We start from the raw sequence: 22,672 nt of genomic DNA, 5'->3' as shown, positions 1-22,672 counted from the left end.
AGGGACGTGGCCTCTGTGATTATGATCACAAAAGGATATCGCACGCAGAAAGTGGTTGATTCGAGTGGCGTTAATTTGGTTCCTGTTTTATTGTACCTCTTTCTAACACATGGAAAGGCACAGAAGCAGCGGGACACAGGGTCACACACATGCATATGAGCATGCCGGTATCCCCTTGAGGGAGACTCAGTTGCTGCTGGCTCTGTTTCACAGTAACACACACCAGCCAGCCTGCAATGCCACACTCGGCTTCTCTTTCACTAATTAGGGAGGACTGGGCTGCTCGGGGGGGTTGGGGGGTGATTCGGCACCGTGCCCCTTCCGGGACTGCTGCCGAGGCTCGAGCCAGCTCCCCGGGGTTACCCCCCCCCCCCCCACCCCCACCCGGCGTCTGCCACTGAATGACAGACCGGGGCGACTCCTCAAAGCAGAGTGGAGAACAGGGAAAGGTCAGCGCTGGGCTTGCTGACAGCAGCAGGACCTGCCCCCTGGCAGTGAGGAGGCGGAAAGGCGCCCTTTCACTGGCTGCCCTTTATAGATGCCAGCAGACAATGCCGCCACAGTCACTGTGCCCAGAAGCCACAGGCCCGCTGCTGCTGTCAGTCTTATTCTCTGCCTCAGTATTCCACATTTCCCCTGTGTGCAGTTCATCATCAAAGCATCTTCTGTTACCTCCAAAAGAAGGTGACTTCGCTACACTGACTCAGGGGAGGTGTTTCTTAAGTTAGGAGAACAGGGGTATTTCTAGTTATGCTGAGGAATAGAACTTATGGGTAAGATTTCACAAAAAGAAAAAAAATCAAATTGATATATGCATTATTTGGAAACTGAGGTGGACTGAGTGTAATGCTTTCCTGCCCTCTCCCAGATCCACGTTCCCTCAAAGTCCTTCGAAAACATGAGGTATTTTTGCTGTGTCCTCCATCCTCAACAGGTGCTTTATGATGTTCGTGGGATTCTAGAGAAGAACAGAGACACATTCAGAGATGACATTTTAAACATGCTGAAGGATAGCAGGTGAGTCATCTCGCCGGTTCCTTCCTCAGTCACAGAATGTTCCGAGCAAGCATTTGTGAATCAGTGTATCAGCAGAACAGCCGTATTACTGTAGTTCTCCTGTACAGTGATATCCGAGGATTCATCTCAGGTTATGTACCTTCCATTTTATTATCTATGTCTGTACAACAGGTTGGACTTTATCTACGACTTGTTTGAGCGTGTGGGGAGCCGGAACAGTGAGGAGACACTGAAAATGGGCACCGCTAGGCGCAAGCCTACAGTCAGCTCTCAGTTCCGGGTGAGAACTAAATAATCTTGACAAACAAATGATTTTGGGATAACCTGCAGTGCTTGTAGATTGGAAGATGTTTACATGACCTAAATGAAAAGTTTACTTAAAGGAGGTGAGGACTTTAAAAGGACTTTGATCATTTTAAGGAACTTATTTCTACATGTACTGCAACGTCAGTTACCAGACAGGGGCCTAAATCATTTTAAGCCCAAGAAAGGTGTGTGATTGGTCAAAAGGAATCAAGCCCCCAATAACCAGCTTCAGGTCCTGTTTCCTAATCTGGTCTTCAGGGACCCTCCGAGCTCCAGCTCCCTACCAGACAGTCCACAAACCCATGGACTATCTGTGGGTCTCTGAGGACCAGATCGGGAAACACTGGTTTAGGCGGTTGAAGAATTTCGTGTATGGTGGAGAACCAGGTTGTAAGCTCCTCTGGTCACATTATGTAATTCCTTACATGGTCTAAATGAGGCTGCAATCAGGTGAGATGAAGCCAGTGTGGTGGCAGTAGAGGCGTGTTAATTTACGGCGTGGCGTCACTGTTATAGGGAGTGAGTAACTCTGTTCTTGTAACCTAGGACTCCCTTCATTCCCTGATGGCCACCCTGAGTGCCTCCAACCCCTTCTTCATCCGTTGCATCAAACCCAACATGGAGAAGGTAGGCCGAACAACGAATACTGTGATCAGCTCATAATGATGAGAAAGTTCCACGACTCTGCTCCTTATTCTGATGTTTTTACAGAAAATGGTAGAATTTGATTAAAAACAATGGCCCTTTACACTTGGTATAATTATGCCATTTGTTTTCTCCCAGAACATGGGAGAAAATGTCAAAGAGTATTCAATAGCATTATCTGCATCAGAAGATCCTTTTATCTGTAAGAGTTTCACCAATGATGGGCCATTTTGGGGAGCTGGCTTGTGCCTGTCAAGGCCTCTTTAATGCTTTAGTCCCGAGCTGGTAGAGCACAGAGAGTCTATTGGGGAGCATGGAACGAGATGGGCGAGGGTCTGGCTTTGCCTAAATGTGAAAAGCTCAAGTTGCTGCTCGTTCTGCGAGTGAGCATGTGACAATGCAGAGGACACGCTGTTCCAGCGCTTCCTGGGGCTGTGAAAGGGGCCCTTTGTGCGTCGCTAAAACGCAACCGGGCATCGGCGCCTCGGCATTCCTGCCACCCAAAGCCGTCGGCAGGGGCGCAGAGGTCACAGCTGTCCTTTCTAGCCGCGGTGCGCTAGCCAGTTGACCTTTGACCTTTGGCGGTGGAAAGGCCGACAATGAAAACACAAAGCGAGAGAGGAGTGCCCTGCTCCCTCACTGCCACATGCTGCATACAGCTGGTATTAATCCTCTTCTTAATGCTTTCACTATGAAGGTGTCTTATGAAGGTGGTATGAACGTATCATAAAGGGCTTTTTAGCTAAAGTGTTACCAATGGTTCACATATAAACAGTAAATACCAAACAGGGGAACAGACTAAAACAGTGGCCCATAGTGTGGTACATTCAGCCCGTTCTGTTTCAATGCCCACAAGGATCAGATTCAGCCTGGCTGAGCATTTGATGGAGTCCTCTGGGTACCATGAATTTGGTGCACACCTGTATTACACCTTATGGCAGCCAAGTAAAAACATACATTTGAATGCATTGTTTGTAAGTGATGCAGGTTTCTCTAGAGGGTGAAGGTTAGATTGTGTAATGCTGTGTGCTTTAACATGCAGACGCCTAGTGTCTTCGACCCAGAAGTGGTCCTGAATCAGCTGCGGTATTCCGGGATGCTGGAGACTGTAAAGATCCGACGGGCTGGGTTCCCAGTGCGCAGAACATTTCAGGACTTCCTCAGCCGGTAGGTTTGGAGTCCGTTCAAGACCAGCATGCCTGTGCTGCCTTTGACTAGACAGAGCGCAGGAACCTCAGAGACCAAACTTAACCAGGCACATTAACTGATTATTTGGTATTGTCTCTGAAGGCAGGAATGAGATTGCTGTACATCAGGGGTTTCCAGTCTGGGCTCTGTGCCCCCCCCCCCCCCATATTCCAGTTTCATTGAGCTATAGAGATGTACCTTAATTTGATATAATGTCAGTGTGATCATGGTTTACACAATGTGAACAATATTCAAGGGGGTCAAAATGCCCCCCCCCCCAAGTCCTGAGTTCTGTTTTACTTATTTAATCACATTTTAGTGGTGGGGGGGTTTGTTAAATTTGTATGGGGTTTAAAAGAAAAGCTGAAAAAGCCTGGTGCAATATTTAAAGCCTTAATGTTAATGGAATAATTAATAAACGCAATTTTGTGCCGCACGCTGTGCTCTTACTTTGGTTCTAAACCATCCAGCAAAGGGAATATGACTTTCAGAAGACCTGACCTGTGATCAGTAGTGGGTGTGGGATATGTGGCCCATACTGATACGTGCCGGCCATCAGTGGCAGAACAACTGCACACAAGGCCCATCAGTGGCAGAACAACTGCACACAAGGCCCCGGGCAAAACACCGATCGAGCTCCGCCCCACAGAACACGTGCACGCACGCACGCCTGTATGTGGCGGCGCTGAAACGAGTTTTAAAGTGTACGTGCAGGATCACAAGAAACTTAGCGAGAGAATTCGGCTGTCCCTCACAAAAACTGTAAGGCGTTTTCTACGCCTTTTCAGACAGGAGATCTGTTTGGCTATGCCTAGAAATTTTTTATACAATTTAAACAGCACAGAATCATTAATAACTTTAACGCATTTATTTATACAACCACATATTTCCCACATTTTGACATCAGTGATGCAGAGAAGATAGAGTCTCTTTATTTCTTGACACCAACCCCCCCCCCCCCCCCTTAATACGGACTTGGGACCGGCACCTAGTTGAGCTGGCTTGCTCCGTTAAGTGGCTGGGTTAGGCTAAACTATATACATATTTACAAAGACTACAATATAACATAGTATGTAGTCTAACAAAACACAGTTTAAAGTAGTTAGCCTACCTGGCGAAATTGCAAACAAATTAAAAGGCCCACGGCATATGATGCTATATCCAAGCAGTTTTTAAGAACGTAGCCTACATGGCGAAACTGAAACTTTCTGGACCAACAAACGCAGCCAGGCATGAACATTATGCACCTTCCTAGTCTTGATGTATGTCGTCAGACGGATGAGGACGATAGGCAGCCTTTAGATCCTACCCATCATGCACTGCGGTTTTTTGCAAATTCCTCAAATGAAAAACCATTAAATACAAAAGGAACAGCTTAGTTTGATTTAAAAACATTACTATGTATTATATTTTAAGTTTGCTATAGGGATTTTACAGATTTTGTTTTCTACTAATTTTAAATTACACCATACACCCACCATAATAAGAATGTATACAAAAAAGACAGATATATAAAATCGCAAGTCAGCATTAAAGTATAAATATTATGTTCTAGCTGTTAGACCTTTGGAGTTATTATATCAGAATATCTTTATGTGTATTTAGTATATGGGAGGGTCCTCTTTTTGCTGGGGGGAGCACCCTCTACAATCCAGGGGAGGACCCAGGCTCAGGGGTGGTGGCCCCGCCCACCCCATCTATCGCTGTGCCCTGCCTATAGCTCCGCCCCACCTATAGCTCCGCCCCTGCTGGCCATGCATGTGTTGTGTGTGTTCGATTAACAATCTGGATTCTAGCCAGTTGCTTTGTGATCATGTACCCATGTCCATCTGAAGTTCTCACTATGTTGTTCCACCTACAGGTACAAAATGATCATGAAGAACAAGAATTACAGTGGTGAAGAGAAACAGATGTGTGTTGGACTGCTGGCGACGTATGACAGCACGCAAAAGGAGTGGCAGCAAGGGAAGACTAAAGTAAGAACGGTGGTGAAGAGTGCCGTACTCCAGGGTCTCCTGCACCTTCAGCTGTAGATATCTGCCCAGCCAGTGTCTCGGGGTCGCAGAAATGTAGGGGGATGTTGCTCATTTTAGGTGTCTGACTCCTGGTAGATACGGTTCCTCTCTGTTTCAGGTTCTACCAGCCCAAAGGCAACATATAATGATCCATTTGCAAAATATGAATTCTACATTTTTCTGACATTATGTCAGAATATTCATTTTATCGTTCAAAGACAACATACAGTACTGTGCAAAAGTCGTAGGCACTCACATTTGCACAGTACTATATATATTTTCTCATATTGTCCTTATAAGGTGTAGTTTTGATTCATGGGAGTTTTACTTACACAAAAATGTACTGAGGGCAGAACGAAAAATGATTGGTTCAGTGAGATAATTGATCAGATTGTAGAGGAGGTGGGTCCAAGCTTAGACGCACCTCTTCTACAATCTGGTTGGTTATCTCTCTGAACCAATCATTTTTTGTTCTGCCCTCAGAACATTTTTGTGAAAGTTAAACTCCCACGAGCGTACAGGGAGTGCAGAATTATTAGGCAAATGAGTATTTTGTCCACATCATCCTCTTTATGCATGTTGTCTTACTCCAAGCTGTATAGGCTCGAAAGCCTACTACCAATTAAGCATATTAGGTGATGTGCATCTCTGTAATGAGAAGGGGTGTGGTCTAATGACATCAACACCCTATATCAGGTGTGCATAATTATTAGGCAACTTAACAAAAAACAAATATATACCCATTTCAATTATTTATTTTTACCAGTGAAACCAATATAACATCTCCACATTCACAAATATACATTTCTGACATTCAAAAACAAAAAAACAAATCAGTGACCAATATAGCCACCTTTCTTTGCAAGGACACTCAAAAGTCTGCCATCCATGGATTCTGCCAGTGTTTTGATCTGTTCACCATCAACATTGCGTGCAGCAGCAACCACAGCCGCCCAGGCACTGTTCAGAGAGGTGTACTGTTTTCCCTCCTTGTAAATCTCACATTTGATGATGGACCACAGGTTCTCAATGGGGTTCAGATCAGGTGAACAAGGAGGCCATGTCATTAGTTTTTCCTTCTTTTATACCCTTTCTTGCCAGCCACGCTGTGGAGTACTTGGACGCGTGTGATGGAGCATTGTCCTGCATGAAAATCATGTTTTTCTTGAAGGATGCAGACTTCTTCCTGTACCACTGCTTGAAGAAGGTGTCTTCCAGAAACTGGCAGTAGGACTGGGAGTTGAGCTTGACTCCATCCTCAACCCGAAAAGGCCCCACAAGCTCATCTTTGATGATACCAGCCCAAACCAGTACTCCACCTCCACCTTGCTGGCATCTGAGTCGGACTGGAGCTCTCTGCCCTTTACCAATCCAGCCACGGGCCCATCCATCTGGCCCATCAAGACTCACTCTCATTTCATCAGTCTTGAGATATTTCTTGGCCCAGTCTTGATGTTTCAGCTTGTGTGTCTTGTTCAGTGGTGGTCGTCTTTCAGCCTTTCTTACCTTGGCCATGTCTCTGAGTATTGCACACCTTGTGCTTTTGGGCACTCCAGTGATGTTGCAGCTCTGAAATATGGCGAAACTGGTGGCAAGTGGCATCTTGGCAGCTGCACGCTTGACTTTTCTCAGTTCATGGGCAGTTATTTTGCGCCTTGGTTTTTCCACATGCTTCTTGCGACCCTGTTGACTATTTTGAATGAAACGCTTGATTGTTCGATGATCACGCTTCAGAAGCTTTGCAATTTTAAGAGTGCTGCATCCCTCTGCAAGATATCTCAGTATTTTTGACTTTTCTGAGCCTGTCAAGTCCTTCTTTTGACCCATTTTGCCAAAGGAAAGGAAGTTGCCTAATAATTATGCACACCTGATATAGGGTGTTGATGTCATTAGACCACACCCCTTCTCATTACAGAGATGCACATCACCTAATATGCTTAATTGGTAGTAGGCTTTCGAGCCTATACAGCTTGGAGTAAGACAACATGCATAAAGAGGATGATGTGGACAAAATACTCATTTGCCTAATAATTCTGCACTCCCTGTAGTTCTGTTCGGTTGGTCAAAAGCAAAACATCCATATGCCAAAAAAAACAAAATTCAAGAACAATCGATTGTACTGTTCTGCCATTTGTTTGTTTAGTATTCATTTTCGTTTCCTTATGTGGTGAACCTATTTTGCAAACATGGTCCATCCCACTTTCCCATGGCAAATCGGTGCTTTCCCAGTGAGTCCTGAGGCTGTGGGGCAGCAGTGGCTGCTGGGTAATTACCCTGTGGAAAGACCACTGGATATCCACACCGGGATGTGGTTTGGCCCTCCAGTTTCCCTTTACATTGGCCGGAGACGGAAGCGCAGAAGTTAGAAGAGTAAGGATTGCTTTAAAGGAAAAAGATACATATCACATAAACATACATAGCTGTCGCAACACTCAAAAAAAAAACCTTGAAAAATTACTGAAAACAGTCAGCTGGGGGGGGGGGGGGACCTGGGGAGTTGAGTCTCCCATAGAAGAGGTTTTAATTTGATTTTCTTTTTCTCAGTTGGCAGGTATGGCAGCTAGTTTGGTTAGGAGTTTATATGTTTCTGTGTTTATCATACATTATCGTATCACAGGCACAATTTTGTAGAATAAAAAGAAACATCCTTGTAGCACCCACCATGCAAAACCCAAAGACAAATGCTTTTCAAAAAACGTTTGTTTTTCTATGTCCCCATTTCGTTTGGTGGTAGGACACTTCAGACATGACAGATTTGGGAAGTATGTACAAGACTGCAAGAAAAAGATAAACTACACTGACTAATTTTTAAAGGACTTTTTATGGTGACTGTAGGAGCTTATCAGCAATAGGGTGTGTGCCGGGGAGTGCTGTTTGTCTTTAGGGTGGTGGAAAACTATTCATCTAAGCAGACGGCTCTTAGGCAGTAAAAAGTGTTTTTTGAAAGCCAATTTGAGAGCCTGTTTTATTGGCCTGTTGTGTAATTCTTTGACATTTAACTGGGCAAGCTGCTATTTAACAAGTAGATTTGCAGATCTGCATGAAGCTACAAGACTCCACCCATTGTGATACCCAGGATAAATTAATCTCACTTGTGTCGTCTATATTGCTTCCGAAATTAAAAGGACCAGTAATGGTTTTATATTTGTTTAGTGAAACTTAAAGTCCAGGAATTAATTATAATTTGCAGCCTGGTTAATGACACAATGGCTTTATTTAGTTATCTGTACTAGTGAAAAAGGCAGAGAGCAGCCTGGCATAATTCATGCTATGGCCTTGCTCAAGGACCCATCAGTGATGTGAATACTTGGTCACCCGTGGGATACGAACCCATAACCTCTCGGACGCAGGTACAGATCCCTAACCCAATGAGCTACATGTCACCCCAAAATGTGAAATATGTATGATTATATAATATTATTTTATAATTAAAGATTCATGCATACGCCTCAACATGGACTTTCAGCCTTTCAATGTGGTAGCAGCTGTAACAGTCAATGTAGCTTCAATACAGCAAGAGCCAGGATTAGTAATGGAGGCAAAACCAGGAGGGTCGTCTCTAAACGAAATGTCAGAGTGGGGGGCAAAGCGGGTTTGTGAAAAGTGCTATATGAATGTAATTTATAATATTATTACTATTATTATTTTTATTAGTTGTTGCATGCTTAGGGAAACCCTGCAGAGATTTTGTGTGCTAATCAATGCTGCCCAAATAGCTGGGGAAGGTCTTAGCTAAAAGGTATCCATGTGTGAAGAGAACAATTCCAAGGCACATTTCCGGATGATGGGCTGTATGCTGACCGCCTCTGATATGTTGCATGCAGCAGAATCTTACAAACCTAGAGCTAGTCTGTCAAAACGAGACAAAAAACAGCCAGAGCTGTGAGATGGGACACACAAATTTGTGTAATAGAATATCGTATCTGATGATTCTTTTGTGCATTGTTCATATATATATATATATATATATATATATATATATATATATATATATATATATATATATATATATATATGAGAGAGAGAGAGATGGATTTGAGGTACATAATCTCCGCTTCGTCAGTGTCTGTTGTGGAAATCATCAATGGATATTTGAGCTTCAGCTATGAAGACAACTTATGAGGATAAACTTTGGTAGCTAATAAATAATAAATGTTAATTTGTCTGACCTCTGCCATATTTCATTTAAGCTTTTTGCTTTTTAAAGTTATTAACAATGATTGATTAAAGTAACCAGTTTACGCTGAATGCAGCCAGCTGAACTCAAGGGCACTGGGGAGATTAGTCAAGGGTGAATTCACACAGATGCCAGGTGTTCTTTTCTCTCAGTGTGTGGGATAACGTAAAGTTCAGGAGAATCAGAGGTGTTTCCATGCTTTAAGAACCAAGCTCCATTAGATGTGCACTCCAGATGTGGGTGAAATAATGCGCAAGACTAGTCTGAATGCCTCATTGCATTCGTTTAACTTCTGGCTTCTTTGTTCTAAAAATGCTTCTGCTGTCTGACTTCCGCTGGAGCATGCAGAGCACTGCCAGGGTTTCGTGTGTGATTACCGGAATCTCTGCGCCCACACTGGGGTGTCGAGAGGGCTCCGTGCCCAGAATGCATGTCCTGTGTCAGCATGTTTGGAGATGCCATGGGCATCATCCGCCGCCTTAATGAGTGTATTGATGTTCTGAGCCTGCTAACCCTAGAATGGCCCCAGCTATTTAGAGTTTGTGGTGAACGTATGCAATGGGCCTCTCTGCAGTGAATCCATAGCACTCTGCTGTCGCAACACATACTTTAACTCTGCGGTCGAAAAGCTCAATCTGCCTCCAACCACACAGTAGAATGGCTCGCTACCCCTCTGCCATCAGGCCCCCGGCTGGTAGGGGAGGGTTAATAAGCCTGGCTGCACTTCCCTTCCTCTCCTGCCCCTATGAGAATGCACGGGGGCGTGGCTTGTGTTCTGCCCCGCCCCCACATTCTCACTGTCTCCATGCAGTCGGAGAGGCTGGGAGAGCAGGAGTGGCAGTGATGGCAGTCAGCAGTGGGGTCGCCGAGCCTCTCTGTATCCCCCGCGCTCCTGACCTCTGCAGCAGGGGCCGATTCACAGGCCTGCCTCCCCCTCAGGCTCGTGTGTGTGTCCCACAGGTGTTCCTGAAGGAAGCGCTGGAGCAGAGACTAGAGAAGGAGAGGGAGGAGGTGCGGTACAAGGCGGGCATGGTGATCCGAGCCCACATCCTGAGTTATGTGGCCAGGTGAGGGGTGCTGCTGGGCCGGGGGGCACGTGTGCACTTGTTTACTGCACACGCATATTTTTTCAGCTGATATCTTTTTAGTTTTATGTGCTTGAAAGTGTATGTACATGTCAAAGAGTAGCAGACACCCGGTAGGTAAATGCTGCTAGTTAGGAATCTTTGCTTGTGTGAGCAGCAGTTGTAACTGAATCGATGGTTAATAATAACATCTTACAGTTTTTTTTCTCATTCTAACATGTAAAGAATACTTTTTATATGGATATTGTGGAAAAGGCTAAACTTAATGTGTAATCATCTACTCCTCTTTGTAAGGACAAATTCCCTTTGTTTACAAGTGAAATATGCATGCAGCATCTGTGAGGGAGTTCTGTCCACATTGTTTTGCCTGCAAGTTCTAAACCTGGAATGAGCTGACTGCCCTCAAGGGTATCACTGTGTTTAAGCGACTAAGCTAATTACTTGTACTAGGACCCAATTATAATGTTTGAAGTGTAGGATACTAGACCATCAGGTAGAAGCATAGGAGAGGTGTCACTTTCGCCATCAGGTGGTGTCTTGTGGTTCATCCAGCGCAGCGAGTCGGGTGATAAGCGCTATGCCCCACACTGGTGAAGGTCCAGACAGGGTGAACATGGTGTAACTGTCCAATAAATTTTGTGGGCTCTAGTTATGGGTTCAAGCTGCAAACCATAGGCGGGGAACTGGGAGCGGATCACAAGAGATGTCGTTTTGTGTTTGTATCTTTAGGAAGCACTTTAAAAAGGTGCGGACCAACATCATCATCATCCAGAAGAACTACCGTGCTTACTTCTGGAGGCGTGCCTTCTTGCATCTGCGCCTGGCCACTCTGGTCTTCCAGAAGCATCGGCGTGGACAGCTGGCCCGTAGCATCTGCTGCAAGCTGCGAGAAGAGAAGAGGAGAAGGGAAGAGGAGGAGAGGCGCAAGAGGGAGGAAGAGGAGAGGAGAAGGAGGGAAGAGGAGGAGCGCAGAAGGAGAGAGGAGGAGGAGAGGCGGCAGAGAGAGGAGGAGGAGAGGCTGAAACGGGAGGAGGAGGAGCGGCTGAGGCAGGAAGAGGAAGAAGAGCAAAAGAGGAAAGAAGAGGAAGCCGAGAGGCTCCGTGTCCAACAAGAAGAGGAGTTAAAGAGGAGGCAGGAGGAGGAGGAACTGAAGGCTAAACAGGAGATGGAGTCCCAACAGAAAGATCTGACTGTGGAGCCGTCATCTTCATCCCGGAGTGTGTCCGAGGAGGAGAGCCGTCAGATGGAAGAGATCTTGCGTCTGGAGCGAGAGATCGAGCGGCTCCACAAGCAGCGGGAGGACGGAGTGTCCCAGCTGTGCGAGCGCGGTAGGGAGGAGCTCCAGCGGCAGCGTGATGCTGAGATCTACCGGCTGGAGAAGGAGGCCTCGCGTGTGGCTACAGAGTTCCTGGAGCTGCTGGACTTTGGGGTCTTGGAGCAATCTGTCTCAAGTGAGGAGAACCTTCATGACCTCTCAGAGAGCAGTGCCCCACTGGCTGAGGAGGAGGCAGATGAGGGCTTCCCTGCAGAGGATGAGTGCATCCACCTACCTGACTTTCCATCTGCTGTGGGAAACCCCCTGGATCAGGAGAACTTCTCCAGCCTGCCTCCCCCTCCACCTACATTTGCAGAGGAGATGGAGCCAAACATATCTCCCAGCCCTTTACCCCCACCACCGCTTCCAGACTCCGCCAAGGAGGACGATGAGCCAGACTATGCAAGCATCGACATGCAGGAATCTGAGGACCCCATCTACAGCAAGCCCCCAGATGCAGAGTCAGACTATGACCAGGACGAGGCTGAAGAAGCCCGACACGGCTATGAAGATGCCGCCAGCACTAACGGAGGTCACATGACTGATAAGGAGGTCCTCCGTAAGTCCTGCTGCACCTACAATAGCTTGGACTCGTACCGCGACAGCTCTGAATCTGTGAGTATACCCCTATGAAATGCTTTAAAGGAAAGATCAATAATTCATTTATTGCTTCATATTTGATATTAATAAATATGATGAATGCAGTCCAGATGATTACTATGGAGCTTTAATGATATAAATAATATTAATAATAAATATTTGCATGTTTCTCAACAAGTATTGCAATTCCTCATCACACCTAAGCACGATAAAACACCATAGGGACTGCATACGTTAAGAGACACTCCATATTGACGATGATGTCATTTAAAGTTCATTGACAGTGATGATGACAATGACGTGGACACAGATGAGGAGGTGTCCAATGGCAGAGTCAGTCTGCTCAACGGAAATGGGCCTCCATACTTTCACAGTTACCTCTACATGAAAGGTAAGCATGGCGCCCCTTTCTACCTGCACTCACTCAGGAGCTCCCATATATTGTACTTAAAGCAGTTACATTCTTACACTCTACTCTTATAATCTTTCATTTATATTTTTATGATTAATAACTAGAGGTGGCATTATGGCACTGTGGTTAGCGCACCTCTGGGATTGTGGTTCGAGTGTCCGCCATGGCCCCATGTGTATGGAGTTTGCATGTCCTCCCCATGTTGTTGTGGGGTTTACCCCCATAGTCCAAAAACATTCTGAGGTGGATTGGAGTTGCCAAATTGCGCACAGCTATGCATGGCCTGTACGTGTCTCGTCATGTGCAGTATTAGAGCAAGAGCTGATATTCTAAACAAAGCAAAATGATAGTTATTGAAAGCAAAAAAGACAAGGACTGACATTAAGAGTGTAAAGGAAACATAAGAGACCATGAAGTCAGCATAGAGTAGTGTTCGCTTGTGGTATCATGCAGAAAAATGGGACATTACTAAATGTAACAACAAATAGCTCATTAGGTTCAAATGTAACCATTCACCGTCCTGAAAGGCTAGTCTGAGGAATGGGTTCCACTCTGTCAGGTGGGCTGATGAACCCGTGGCGCCGACGCTGGTGTGTCCTGAAGGACGAGACCTTCATGTGGTTCAGAGCCAAGCAGGAGTCCCTCAAGTCTGGGTGGCTGTACAAGAAGGGCGGCGGCCTGTCCACTCTCTCCCGGAGAAACTGGAAGATGCGCTGGTTTGTCCTGCGGGACTCGAGGCTCATGTACTTTGAGAATGACAGTGAGGAGAAGCTGAAGGGAACCATCGACATCCGGACAGCCAAGTAAGAGCGCCATCTATTGTCTGGATGTGTCCAGAGCCCAGTATGTGCAGCTTTCCTTCAGGTTATTTTGTACAGCTTTCCTTTTCAGCTGTATCTCCTTAGTAATGAAGTTTTATGCAGTAATGAAGCTTTATGCATGCCATATTTAATGAATCAAGTAATGCATAGGTATAAAGGGTATGGCCAGCTATAATTTCGACTAATTGTTTCAAAAAATGAAACCGAAAGAAAACCGGTATTTGTACGTCTTTCAGGTGAAGGACTTTTAGCACCTTTAACAAAAGCAATTCTAGGGTGGAGCATATAGTTAATGAATTTTGTTTGTGGTTTCCTGTGCATAGAGAAATAGTGGACAATCATGAAAAGGAGAATGCACTGAACATTGTCACTGAGGAAAGGACCTACCAGGTCTTTGCAGAATCACCGGAGGATGCCAGGTGTGCCCCCGTCATTTGGGCATTAAAACGTCTTAATGCATCTATCTATCTATCTATCTATCTATCTATCTATCTATCTATCTATCTATCTATCTATCTATCTATCTATCTATCTATCTATCTGTCTATCTGTCTGTCTGTCTGTCTGTTTGTTTATTAAAACTTTTTATTATTTAAAAAATATAGTTGCTGTTCTATATCATATAGTGATTTCCAATTTCACACATTAGATCTACAGTAATGTAAGAGCGATTTGCGCCCCCTGCTGGAAGCCTAGTGCTCTTTACTCCATTGTCTCTAACCATGCTTAACTCTCCTCTGTGAGTGCAGTGGCTGGTTCAGTGTGCTGAGTCGCGTCCACAGTGCCACCCCGGAGCAGCTGCTGGAGATGCAACATGAGCAGGCTAACCCTAAGAATGCCATGGTGAGTAAAGTCGTCTACACCCACACTGCGGTCACCTACCACCAAGCTTGGCTGAGGAAATCTAAGCCTCCATCCCATCCCCATATCTCCCTCCAGGGAACGTTGGATGTCGGGTTGATTGATTCTGTCTGTGCCTCCGACAATCCAGACAGGTAAGACTACTTCAAAGTCTATGAATTTGGATATACCGGGATACACTTGACTATGTGACGTTTTGGTGTGAGATTTCGAGTTTGAATGACACCTTTTTGGGTTATTTGGTTGCCATATGTTTGCCCTGAGGATGGGTGGTGTGACAGAGGTGAATGCCTTCCATTGCAGGCCCAACTCCTTTGTGATTATCACAGCCAATCGGGTGATCCACTGTAATACGGACACGCCAGAAGAGATGCACCACTGGATCAGCCTTCTGCAGAAGCCAAAGGGCGACTCCAGGATCGACGGTCAGGAGTTTGTGATTAGAGGTGAGTGACACTTCAGATATGAAGTCTTGTCCAGTTGAGTAAATGTTTATATCTGTAAGGTGCACACTGTAAGTTATTACAGGGGGCGGCATGGCGGGACCTCACACCTGCATTCAGCACTGTTGCCTCACACCTCTGTGCCCAGGGTTCAAGTCTCCACTCTGGCTCCACATGTGTGGAGTTTGCATGTTCTCCCTGAGTTGTTGTGGGGTGTCCTCTAAGTACTCTAAACTCCCCCCACAGTCCAAAAACATGCTGAGGCTACTTGAAGCTACCAAATTGCCCATAGGTGTGTATGTGTTTGTGAATGGTGTGTTAGTGTGCCCTGTAATGGGCTGGCACCTTATAATGGGTTGTTCCTGGCCTTATGCCCATGGCCTTCAGGATACCCCGTGCAGCCATCTACAGGAAATGGATGAAGTTTCCACAGTTAAATTATTTGGTTGTTGAGAAAAAGTCTTAGAAATGAGTTTTTTTTCCACATTTGAAGCACAGTTTTAGATCTGGCAAAACAATGGTTTCTCCTGTTTAATCACAGCACTGGTTTCCTCAGTCTTGACCCTGCTTTGTCCTGTTCTGCTCAGGCTGGCTACACAAGGAGATGAAATCAGGTGGGAAGAGCACCTCCCTCAAATTAAAGAAGCGCTGGTTTGTGCTGACCAACAACTCCCTGGACTACTACAAAACCTCAGAGCGCGGAGCCTCGAAACTGGGCACTCTGGTCCTGAATAGCCTCTGCTCTGTGGTGCATCCAGATGAGAAGGTCTTCAAGGAGACGGGTAAGGGGACAGGACCATCTCGCTTCCTGTGCTTGATGACAGGATCTCTACAACCAGCTCTAGGTCATATTCTTAGTGCAGGACCAAAACAAAATCATCCATAGGAACAAGTGCTTGTGGAATCTCCTTGTTTTGAAAAACCCACTGCTTGGGAACCTTATTTCCTCTTTGGGTGTCCAATACAGGTCTGCGACTTGTCAGCCCAACCTCCATTCTTTGTTCCTTTTAGGCTATTGGAACATTATTGTACATGGGCGCAAACACTCTCACCGCCTCTTCACCAAGATGCTGAACGAGGCCATGAGATGGACCTCTGCCATACAGGGAGTCATAGACAACAAGGTTCCCATTGAGACCCCTACCCAGCAACTAATCCGGGACATCAAGGTACGATTGTTGGGACAAGAAGGGAAGAGAACTTTAGGCCTGGCACTTACGGCTAGATGCTCCTTAGCAGTTCTGTCGTTGTGCTACAGTACAGCACTCTGCCCTTCTGGCTTACATGTGACATATTTCCATTGCAGCCGTGGAGGCACATACCTTTACAGACCCTGTTTACGGCCAGGGACATGAACGGTAGTTGAGTGAGGTATCTGAATCTGAGCTGGTGGCATTGCTCAGTGTGTGAAACTTTCAGAACCACTCAATCTTTGCTTTTGTGTGTTTTTTGTGTGTTTATCTTTTTTGCAAGTAGTTTGTGAATGGCATGCAGTGCTTTGTTTTGCTATAATATCGAGTTCCATGAGATTTGGGATGATGCACAGTGGGACATTTCAAACGGGCATTAAGAACAGTTTGCAGGAAAAAAAACTCAGGATTTCCCAGAACTCCAGCAGTCCAATGAACCTGCTCTGCTCTTCAGTTTCCACCTGAGTGCTGTGTTACTCCTTTCATCATGACAGTGAAGTGCTGGGAAATCACTATCTTCTCTATCTATGGTCGAAGGAGAATCATCTTCATGATGTATTTTATTAAGGTCCCAGATCTTTTATTGTTGTCGGTAAAGTATCATGGGTTGTGGGTCAGGCTTCATACTGCTGTTGATCTTGTTCTTTTCACTGCTACCCCCCAGGAGAACAGTCTGAACCCAGAGGCAGTGGAGCAGACGTATCGGAGGAACCCCATCCTCAGATACACCCAGCACCCCCTGCACTCGCCCCTGCTGCCACTGCCATACGGGGAAGTCAACATCAGTTGTGAGTTTGATGTTATTCTGGCTTCTCCCTGACGTTACATATTTACAGTCCTTACCTTCTGACTGTGTCCCTGTATGTTATAACCTGGCTCGCTCATATGCATTTTTCTCCTTTATCATTCTGTAGTCCAAAAAGAGAAGGGCTATGCTAGCCTGCAGGATGAGGCAGTAAAGATTTTCAACTCACTCCAGGAAATGGAAGTTGTGTCAAACCCAGTGCCTATCATCCAGGGCATTCTGCAGACATGCCAGGACCTGCGGCCCTTACGGGATGAAGTGTACTGTCAGCTGATCAAGCAGACCAATCATGTTCCGCAGCCCAATAGCCCAGCCAATCACGCGCACTGGCATCTGCTCACTTGCATGAGCTGTTCCTTCCTGCCCAGTCGCTCCATTCTGCGATACCTCAGGTTCCACCTCAAGAGGTACAAACCATGTTTGCCCCACTGGGCATTGGTGTGCTACCTCATATCCTTTTCCCTGTGTCATGTATCTAAGCCTTCTGTCTGACTCCTCAGCCATTAAACCTCTCTGTCTTTGTATATTTCTGTCAAGGATTAAGGATCAGTTTCCAGGGAGTGAAATTGAGAAGTATGCTCACTTTATTGGGGAGTCCTTGAAAAAAACCAAGTCCAGAGAATACGTGCCATCCCAGAGTGAGATTATTGCCTTACGGATGAGACAGGAGATGACCACCACAGTTTATTGCCATGGAGGTGGATCCTGCAAAATCAGCATCAACTCACACACCACCTCTGGAGAGGTCTGTCTCAGCACCACACAAATACCTATGTGAATCGCATGAATTTATTTAACCTTCTGTCTGCCGTCTAAATGCCAACTTTCAACCGTTTCAATGTTGCAGGGTGATCTGGGTTTTTTATATAAGAATCAAACTGTTCTGATTTGAGTGTAGTCGGTCACACAGCTGAATACGGAACATTCATTTTTTTCTACCATCTTACAAATGTTGCAGTGTGTCATTCTGTTCTTTACTATTCTTTCTAGGTCTGCCTTACTGGTTTATCTATAAATCCAGTAGGCTTTCATCTTTTAAATGGCCCTCGTTACATGTCTTTACCCCTCCCCGCAACATTTGTTTGCTTTTCTGTAGGTCGTTGAGAAGCTGATCCGTGGACTGGCTATGGAGGATAGCAGGAATATGTTCGCCCTCTTTGAGCACAACACCACCACAGACCGGGCTGTAGAGAGCCGGGTCTTTGTGGCTGATGTGCTGGCCAAATTTGAGAGGTAGGTACTCAGCAATGAAGCATTTTAACTGTTAGCATAGTGCTGTTTGAAATCTCATTTGTTGCATAGTTAATATTCACTTAAGTATGATTTAAACCCCTTAAACTCTCTCATGGGGCTGCTGATGCTTCTCCAGGCTGTCAGGCAGTGAGGAGGAGGAAGATGGAAAATGGCGCCTGTATTTTAAGCTTTACTGCTTCCTGGATGTGGAGAATGTGCCGAGAGAAGGGGTGGAGTTTGCTTTCATGTTTGAGCAGGTTAGTAAACAACAAGAGCATATTGTCAGCGTAGGAAAATTTATTTGAACTCGTAATAATATTAATATCAAACAGTGAACGTTACAAAATCTGTTAATAATATTAATTAAATGTGTATTTGGAAACCTTATCTTCACATATTTAAACAGCTATCTTCAATCCACCAGTTTTCCATGACTGCTTACCCGTTAAAAGGCTGCGATGATGATGAATTTGTATATGTTAACATGTGTATCTGTATCAATCCTGTGTAACTTATATATCGTGTAGGTAATGTATGTCTAATTTATGTATGTATGTAAATTTTTATATGCAACGCATGTCCAATCTATGTATTGAATTGAGCTACAGTCAACAATGATGCCTGCATTTTTTTCTGTGCCTCTTCAATTAATACTACTTTTATTAGTGTTACACACAAGAATAACTGTACATCTACTGTTAATAGAAATGATGGCGATCGTAGACTTTCTGTGTGATTTGAATAGTCAGCGGTTCCAGCGTGGTGGAGGTGTCAGTCTAACTGTCCTGCTTGTTTGCTTTTATTCCCGTCTCTCCCTGACTCCCCATTAGGCCCACGAGAGCCTGATCCACGGTCACTTACCTGCCCCAGAGGAAACCCTGCAGCACCTGGCTGCCCTGCGGCTGCAGTATCTCTACGGGGATGCAGGCCGGGCCAGTTGGAGCCTGGACAGTGTGTACCCCGTGGGCCGGCTGCGTGCCCGCATCGTGCAGTCCACCAAGGCGGGTGCTACGGGGACCTCGGGGGCTCAGACACTGGAGCGGAGGCGCACCAGCTTTCTGGAGGGTACCCTAAGGCGCAGCTTCAAGACAGGATCTCTGAGGAAGCAACGTGTGGAGGAGGAGCAGATGCTGGAGATGTGGGTGCGCGAGGAGATGTCAGCCACACGTGCCAGCATCCAGGAGAAGTGGTCCCACCTGCATGGCCTTCCCCAGCACCAGGCCATGTTCAAGTACATGTCCATCATCAGGGAATGGCCTGGCTACGGGTCCACCCTGTTCGACGTGGAGGTGAGAGCTTCCTGGTGTCACCGCACTCGAGAGATGCAAAATAAAAAATTAAATGTACGAGAAAATATTAATTCACTTTTGTTGACATTTAGCACGAATAATGGATGTATGTCACTGAGTGTACATTTTCGATTCAGTTTTATGGAATGAAACGTTTCATTTTGGTTTAGCTGTGGGTTAGAAAACTAACGAGAGAAACTAGTGAGAAATGCTGAGATCAGAGCTGACCCGCATGTTGATCTCCCTCCAGTGCAAGGAGGGCGGCTTCCCCCATGAGTTGTGGCTGGGCGTCAGTGCAGAGAGCGTCTCTGTCTACAAGCGAGGCGAGTCCAGGCCTTTGGAGACCTTCCCCTATGAACACATCGTCTTCTTTGGTGCACCGCAAGCCAGCACCTACAAGATCACTGTGGATGAGAGGGAGATGTTCTTTGAAACCTCACAGGTAAAGGGAGTTCAGTGACAAGAGTTTCCTTTCCTGTATTAATCTTGCAAATAGCATTTTAAGGAGACTGTTTTCACATTTCAGGGTGGGGAAATCACCAAGATCATGAAGGCGTACATTAATATGATAGTGAAAAAGCGATGCAGCATAAGATCTGTATCGAGCTGCGGAAGCACCTGGACCAGGTGATGAGAAAGGTCCAGTCAGAACACAGCGTCCTTACGCTCACGGATGGATCCATCGCAAATGCTGGTCGGCAACAGAAAAGCTAATTCACAGATGCTAATTGGAAGCAAAGGACTGATGAAGACTGAATGGACTATTACCTCAACCCTGAGGATTACTGTACATTCAGAAAGCTGGCACAATATAGAACATAATATATTTATGTAACTTTTTAAAATAAGGTTACAGAAACCTATTTAATTTTTGGCTAAATATTTTAACTGGTAGGTTTTTTTTTCCCTTCTCACTGGAGACAAAAAGCTGTTGGCTTGTTCTTCCCTTTGTCCCCAAGCTATGCAAAAAGCTCTCCCTCTGTCCTTCTTTGGTATGTCCTCATTTTCATAGGCACAGTCAGAAACATGATTCCTACTCTCATGCGGGTGCCGGAATTGAGGCACAGTGTCGTATGTTCATTCTCAGTGCCACAAGATCAAATATCCTCTCCCAGGAACTAGTTCTGAAGATGGCATCTCTGCTGCTAGTGTCTTGTCATTATGCTCTCAGTGAGGTGCCAGTGATGGTAGTATGCTAATTAGATTTGGAATCTCATTTTATAGTGGACTGAACGTCATGTTCCAGTGTGATTCTTCATGGTCATAAATGCCCTTCTCTGTACAATATTTAGAAGGTGTAGTGTGTTGTTAAGTAAGGGTAAAATGATGAACGACTGTTACAAATCAGACTGAATTTAGCCTTCCAGGTGCAGGAAGCGGTATGTCAGCCTGAATGCAAAATGGGGAAAATGTGTTCCGTCCCTGACTGAATGCCTTACACGATCATGCTGCTTCCAAGTCTCTCTGTGATTTCATTGTTGAGACGTTCTTCTTCGTGACAGATCCTCCCAGCAGGCTGCCTTGCTCCGACAGTGTTGTACTTAAATCACTGCTTTATGAGCTACTCATGTTCAGCATTTCACTATGCTGAGTGGTGCTGGGATCTCTGTGCTGATATTTCCGTAACTTTTTTTAAACAAAAAAAAAATCCCAGTGACACCAAAAATCTGTATTTTTAGCTGGTATAATACAGGTTCTACCAAATGAAAGTGTTATTGAAACAAATTAAAGTAGCAGGTATCTCTGGAGGAGGATGTCAAAACGTGTTTTTTAAAGAAAGCGGAGAATTAGGAAGGGATGGTTATTTCCTGCTTTTCACCAGTGATTACATAGCACACTGTGAACCTGGAAAGCACAGAGAGAGAGTGTAATGATGAAGTGCGATGCCTCCCTCGTATGTCACTGTGTGGGATGGTGGGTCGGTCCTTTATCGTCAGGATCTTCATACAGCACTGCCTAATTTGACTACTACTGTTACACAGGTTAATGTTTGGCTGCCGGCAGCCAGACCAGTCCCAGAATGTACTCGTATATTATTGTAATTATGAACTTTGTGGTTCTGTGTGTGTGTGTGTGTGTGTGTGTGTGTGAGAGAGAGAGAGAGAGAGAGAGAGAGAGAGAGAGGGAGAGAGAGTATTATGAAGGAGAGGCTGTTTTTGTAACTGGCTTTACAAATTTGTTTAATAAATTATTTGATTACTGATTTGTTGACTTCTGTCTTTTCTCAAAACCACATGCACTGATAGATTTTCTTTTTGATTTTATTTTGATGATTGTATACGATTTCAGTTTTATTTCTTCTGAAAGTTTTACATTTTTATTACTAACTCATCCTGTCCGTCTATTTTCTATACCCTCTTGTCCTATTGAAGGGCGTGGGGGACATTTTTATTTTTAATATGTTTATATTATGCATGTATTAAGACAATAAAATGAGATCTAATATTATATATTAAACTATTAAAGAAATATGTATAAAATATATCATTTCAGATGCGTTATCATATTATCCACCAAACTGAAAACAGTATGTGTGTGTGTGTGTGTGTGTGTCTCAGGGATGGGGGCAGATATAATTTGGTCCCCACACTGTGACACAAACCTGTTGTTTTTCACATGGTGGGAGCCACTTTTTCGGTCCCCACAAGGGGAAATTCAATTGTATAAAGATCTGTGACTGCTATGAAAAAACTAAAAAAGCCAGAGGACTTGTTGATATTAGGGTTTTGCCCATAGAAATACATGGACGGTCCCCACAAAGATATGAGTACAGTTCTGTGTGTGTGTGTGTGTGTGTGTGTGTGTGTGTGTGTGTGTGTGTGTGTGTGTGTGTGCGTGCACAGGGGTCGAGTCTCCCATCAAGCCGCTACGTCCTTTTTGACTTCAGACCTAATATTGATTATCTCATTATCTCATAAAAATGGCGTGTATCAAGGTCTGGGATATGTTAGACAGTAAGCAATTAGGTACTCATAGTTGACATGTTAATACAGAAGATATTGGAATGGATGAAAACCTGACTGACTTTGACAAGGACCAAATAGTTATGGCCAGAAGACTGAATCTTCTGTGTGTCACAACACACAGGGTATCAAGCCCTGCTGTCTATGGCATCGTGTAGCTGTGGATCAGACTTATTGATCTAATGCATCCCACAGATGTTTGACAAGTACTTGGCCATCCACATGATGCAACAGAAAACAAGACTCATCGGACAAGGCGTCCTTCATCCTTTGCTCCAAGGTCCTGTTCCGACGCTGGGGTGCCTAT

The 22,672-nt window shown here is 45.1% G+C and overlaps 1 protein-coding gene across 1 annotated transcript in view; it reads left to right on the top strand.

The window, feature by feature from the left end:
- The window catches only part of myo10l3 (myosin X, like 3), a 54,028-nt gene extending 32,423 nt beyond the window's left edge, over positions 1-21,605 (top strand). The window contains exons 17-39 of the mRNA XM_049014223.1: positions 935-1,017; positions 1,189-1,297; positions 1,870-1,950; positions 3,011-3,135; positions 5,018-5,132; positions 10,309-10,415; positions 11,163-12,363; positions 12,622-12,739; positions 13,320-13,563; positions 13,905-14,000; positions 14,331-14,424; positions 14,521-14,576; positions 14,746-14,888; positions 15,473-15,667; positions 15,897-16,054; positions 16,740-16,863; positions 16,990-17,287; positions 17,418-17,625; positions 17,977-18,113; positions 18,250-18,370; positions 18,944-19,402; positions 19,653-19,844; positions 19,929-21,605. Of these exons, the coding sequence (XP_048870180.1) occupies positions 935-1,017; positions 1,189-1,297; positions 1,870-1,950; positions 3,011-3,135; positions 5,018-5,132; positions 10,309-10,415; positions 11,163-12,363; positions 12,622-12,739; positions 13,320-13,563; positions 13,905-14,000; positions 14,331-14,424; positions 14,521-14,576; positions 14,746-14,888; positions 15,473-15,667; positions 15,897-16,054; positions 16,740-16,863; positions 16,990-17,287; positions 17,418-17,625; positions 17,977-18,113; positions 18,250-18,370; positions 18,944-19,402; positions 19,653-19,844; positions 19,929-20,033 (4,569 nt within the window). The 3' untranslated portion in view covers positions 20,034-21,605. The remainder of the gene's footprint in view (positions 1-934; positions 1,018-1,188; positions 1,298-1,869; positions 1,951-3,010; positions 3,136-5,017; positions 5,133-10,308; positions 10,416-11,162; positions 12,364-12,621; positions 12,740-13,319; positions 13,564-13,904; positions 14,001-14,330; positions 14,425-14,520; positions 14,577-14,745; positions 14,889-15,472; positions 15,668-15,896; positions 16,055-16,739; positions 16,864-16,989; positions 17,288-17,417; positions 17,626-17,976; positions 18,114-18,249; positions 18,371-18,943; positions 19,403-19,652; positions 19,845-19,928) is intronic.
- Positions 21,606-22,672: the final 1,067 nt, after the last annotated feature.

The sequence above is a fragment of the Brienomyrus brachyistius genome, chromosome 1, assembly GCF_023856365.1.
Source record: "Brienomyrus brachyistius isolate T26 chromosome 1, BBRACH_0.4, whole genome shotgun sequence".
NCBI lineage: Eukaryota > Metazoa > Chordata > Actinopteri > Osteoglossiformes > Mormyridae > Brienomyrus > Brienomyrus brachyistius.
Note: the sequence above shows the minus strand (reverse complement) of the source record. Positions and strands in the feature narration are given on the sequence as shown.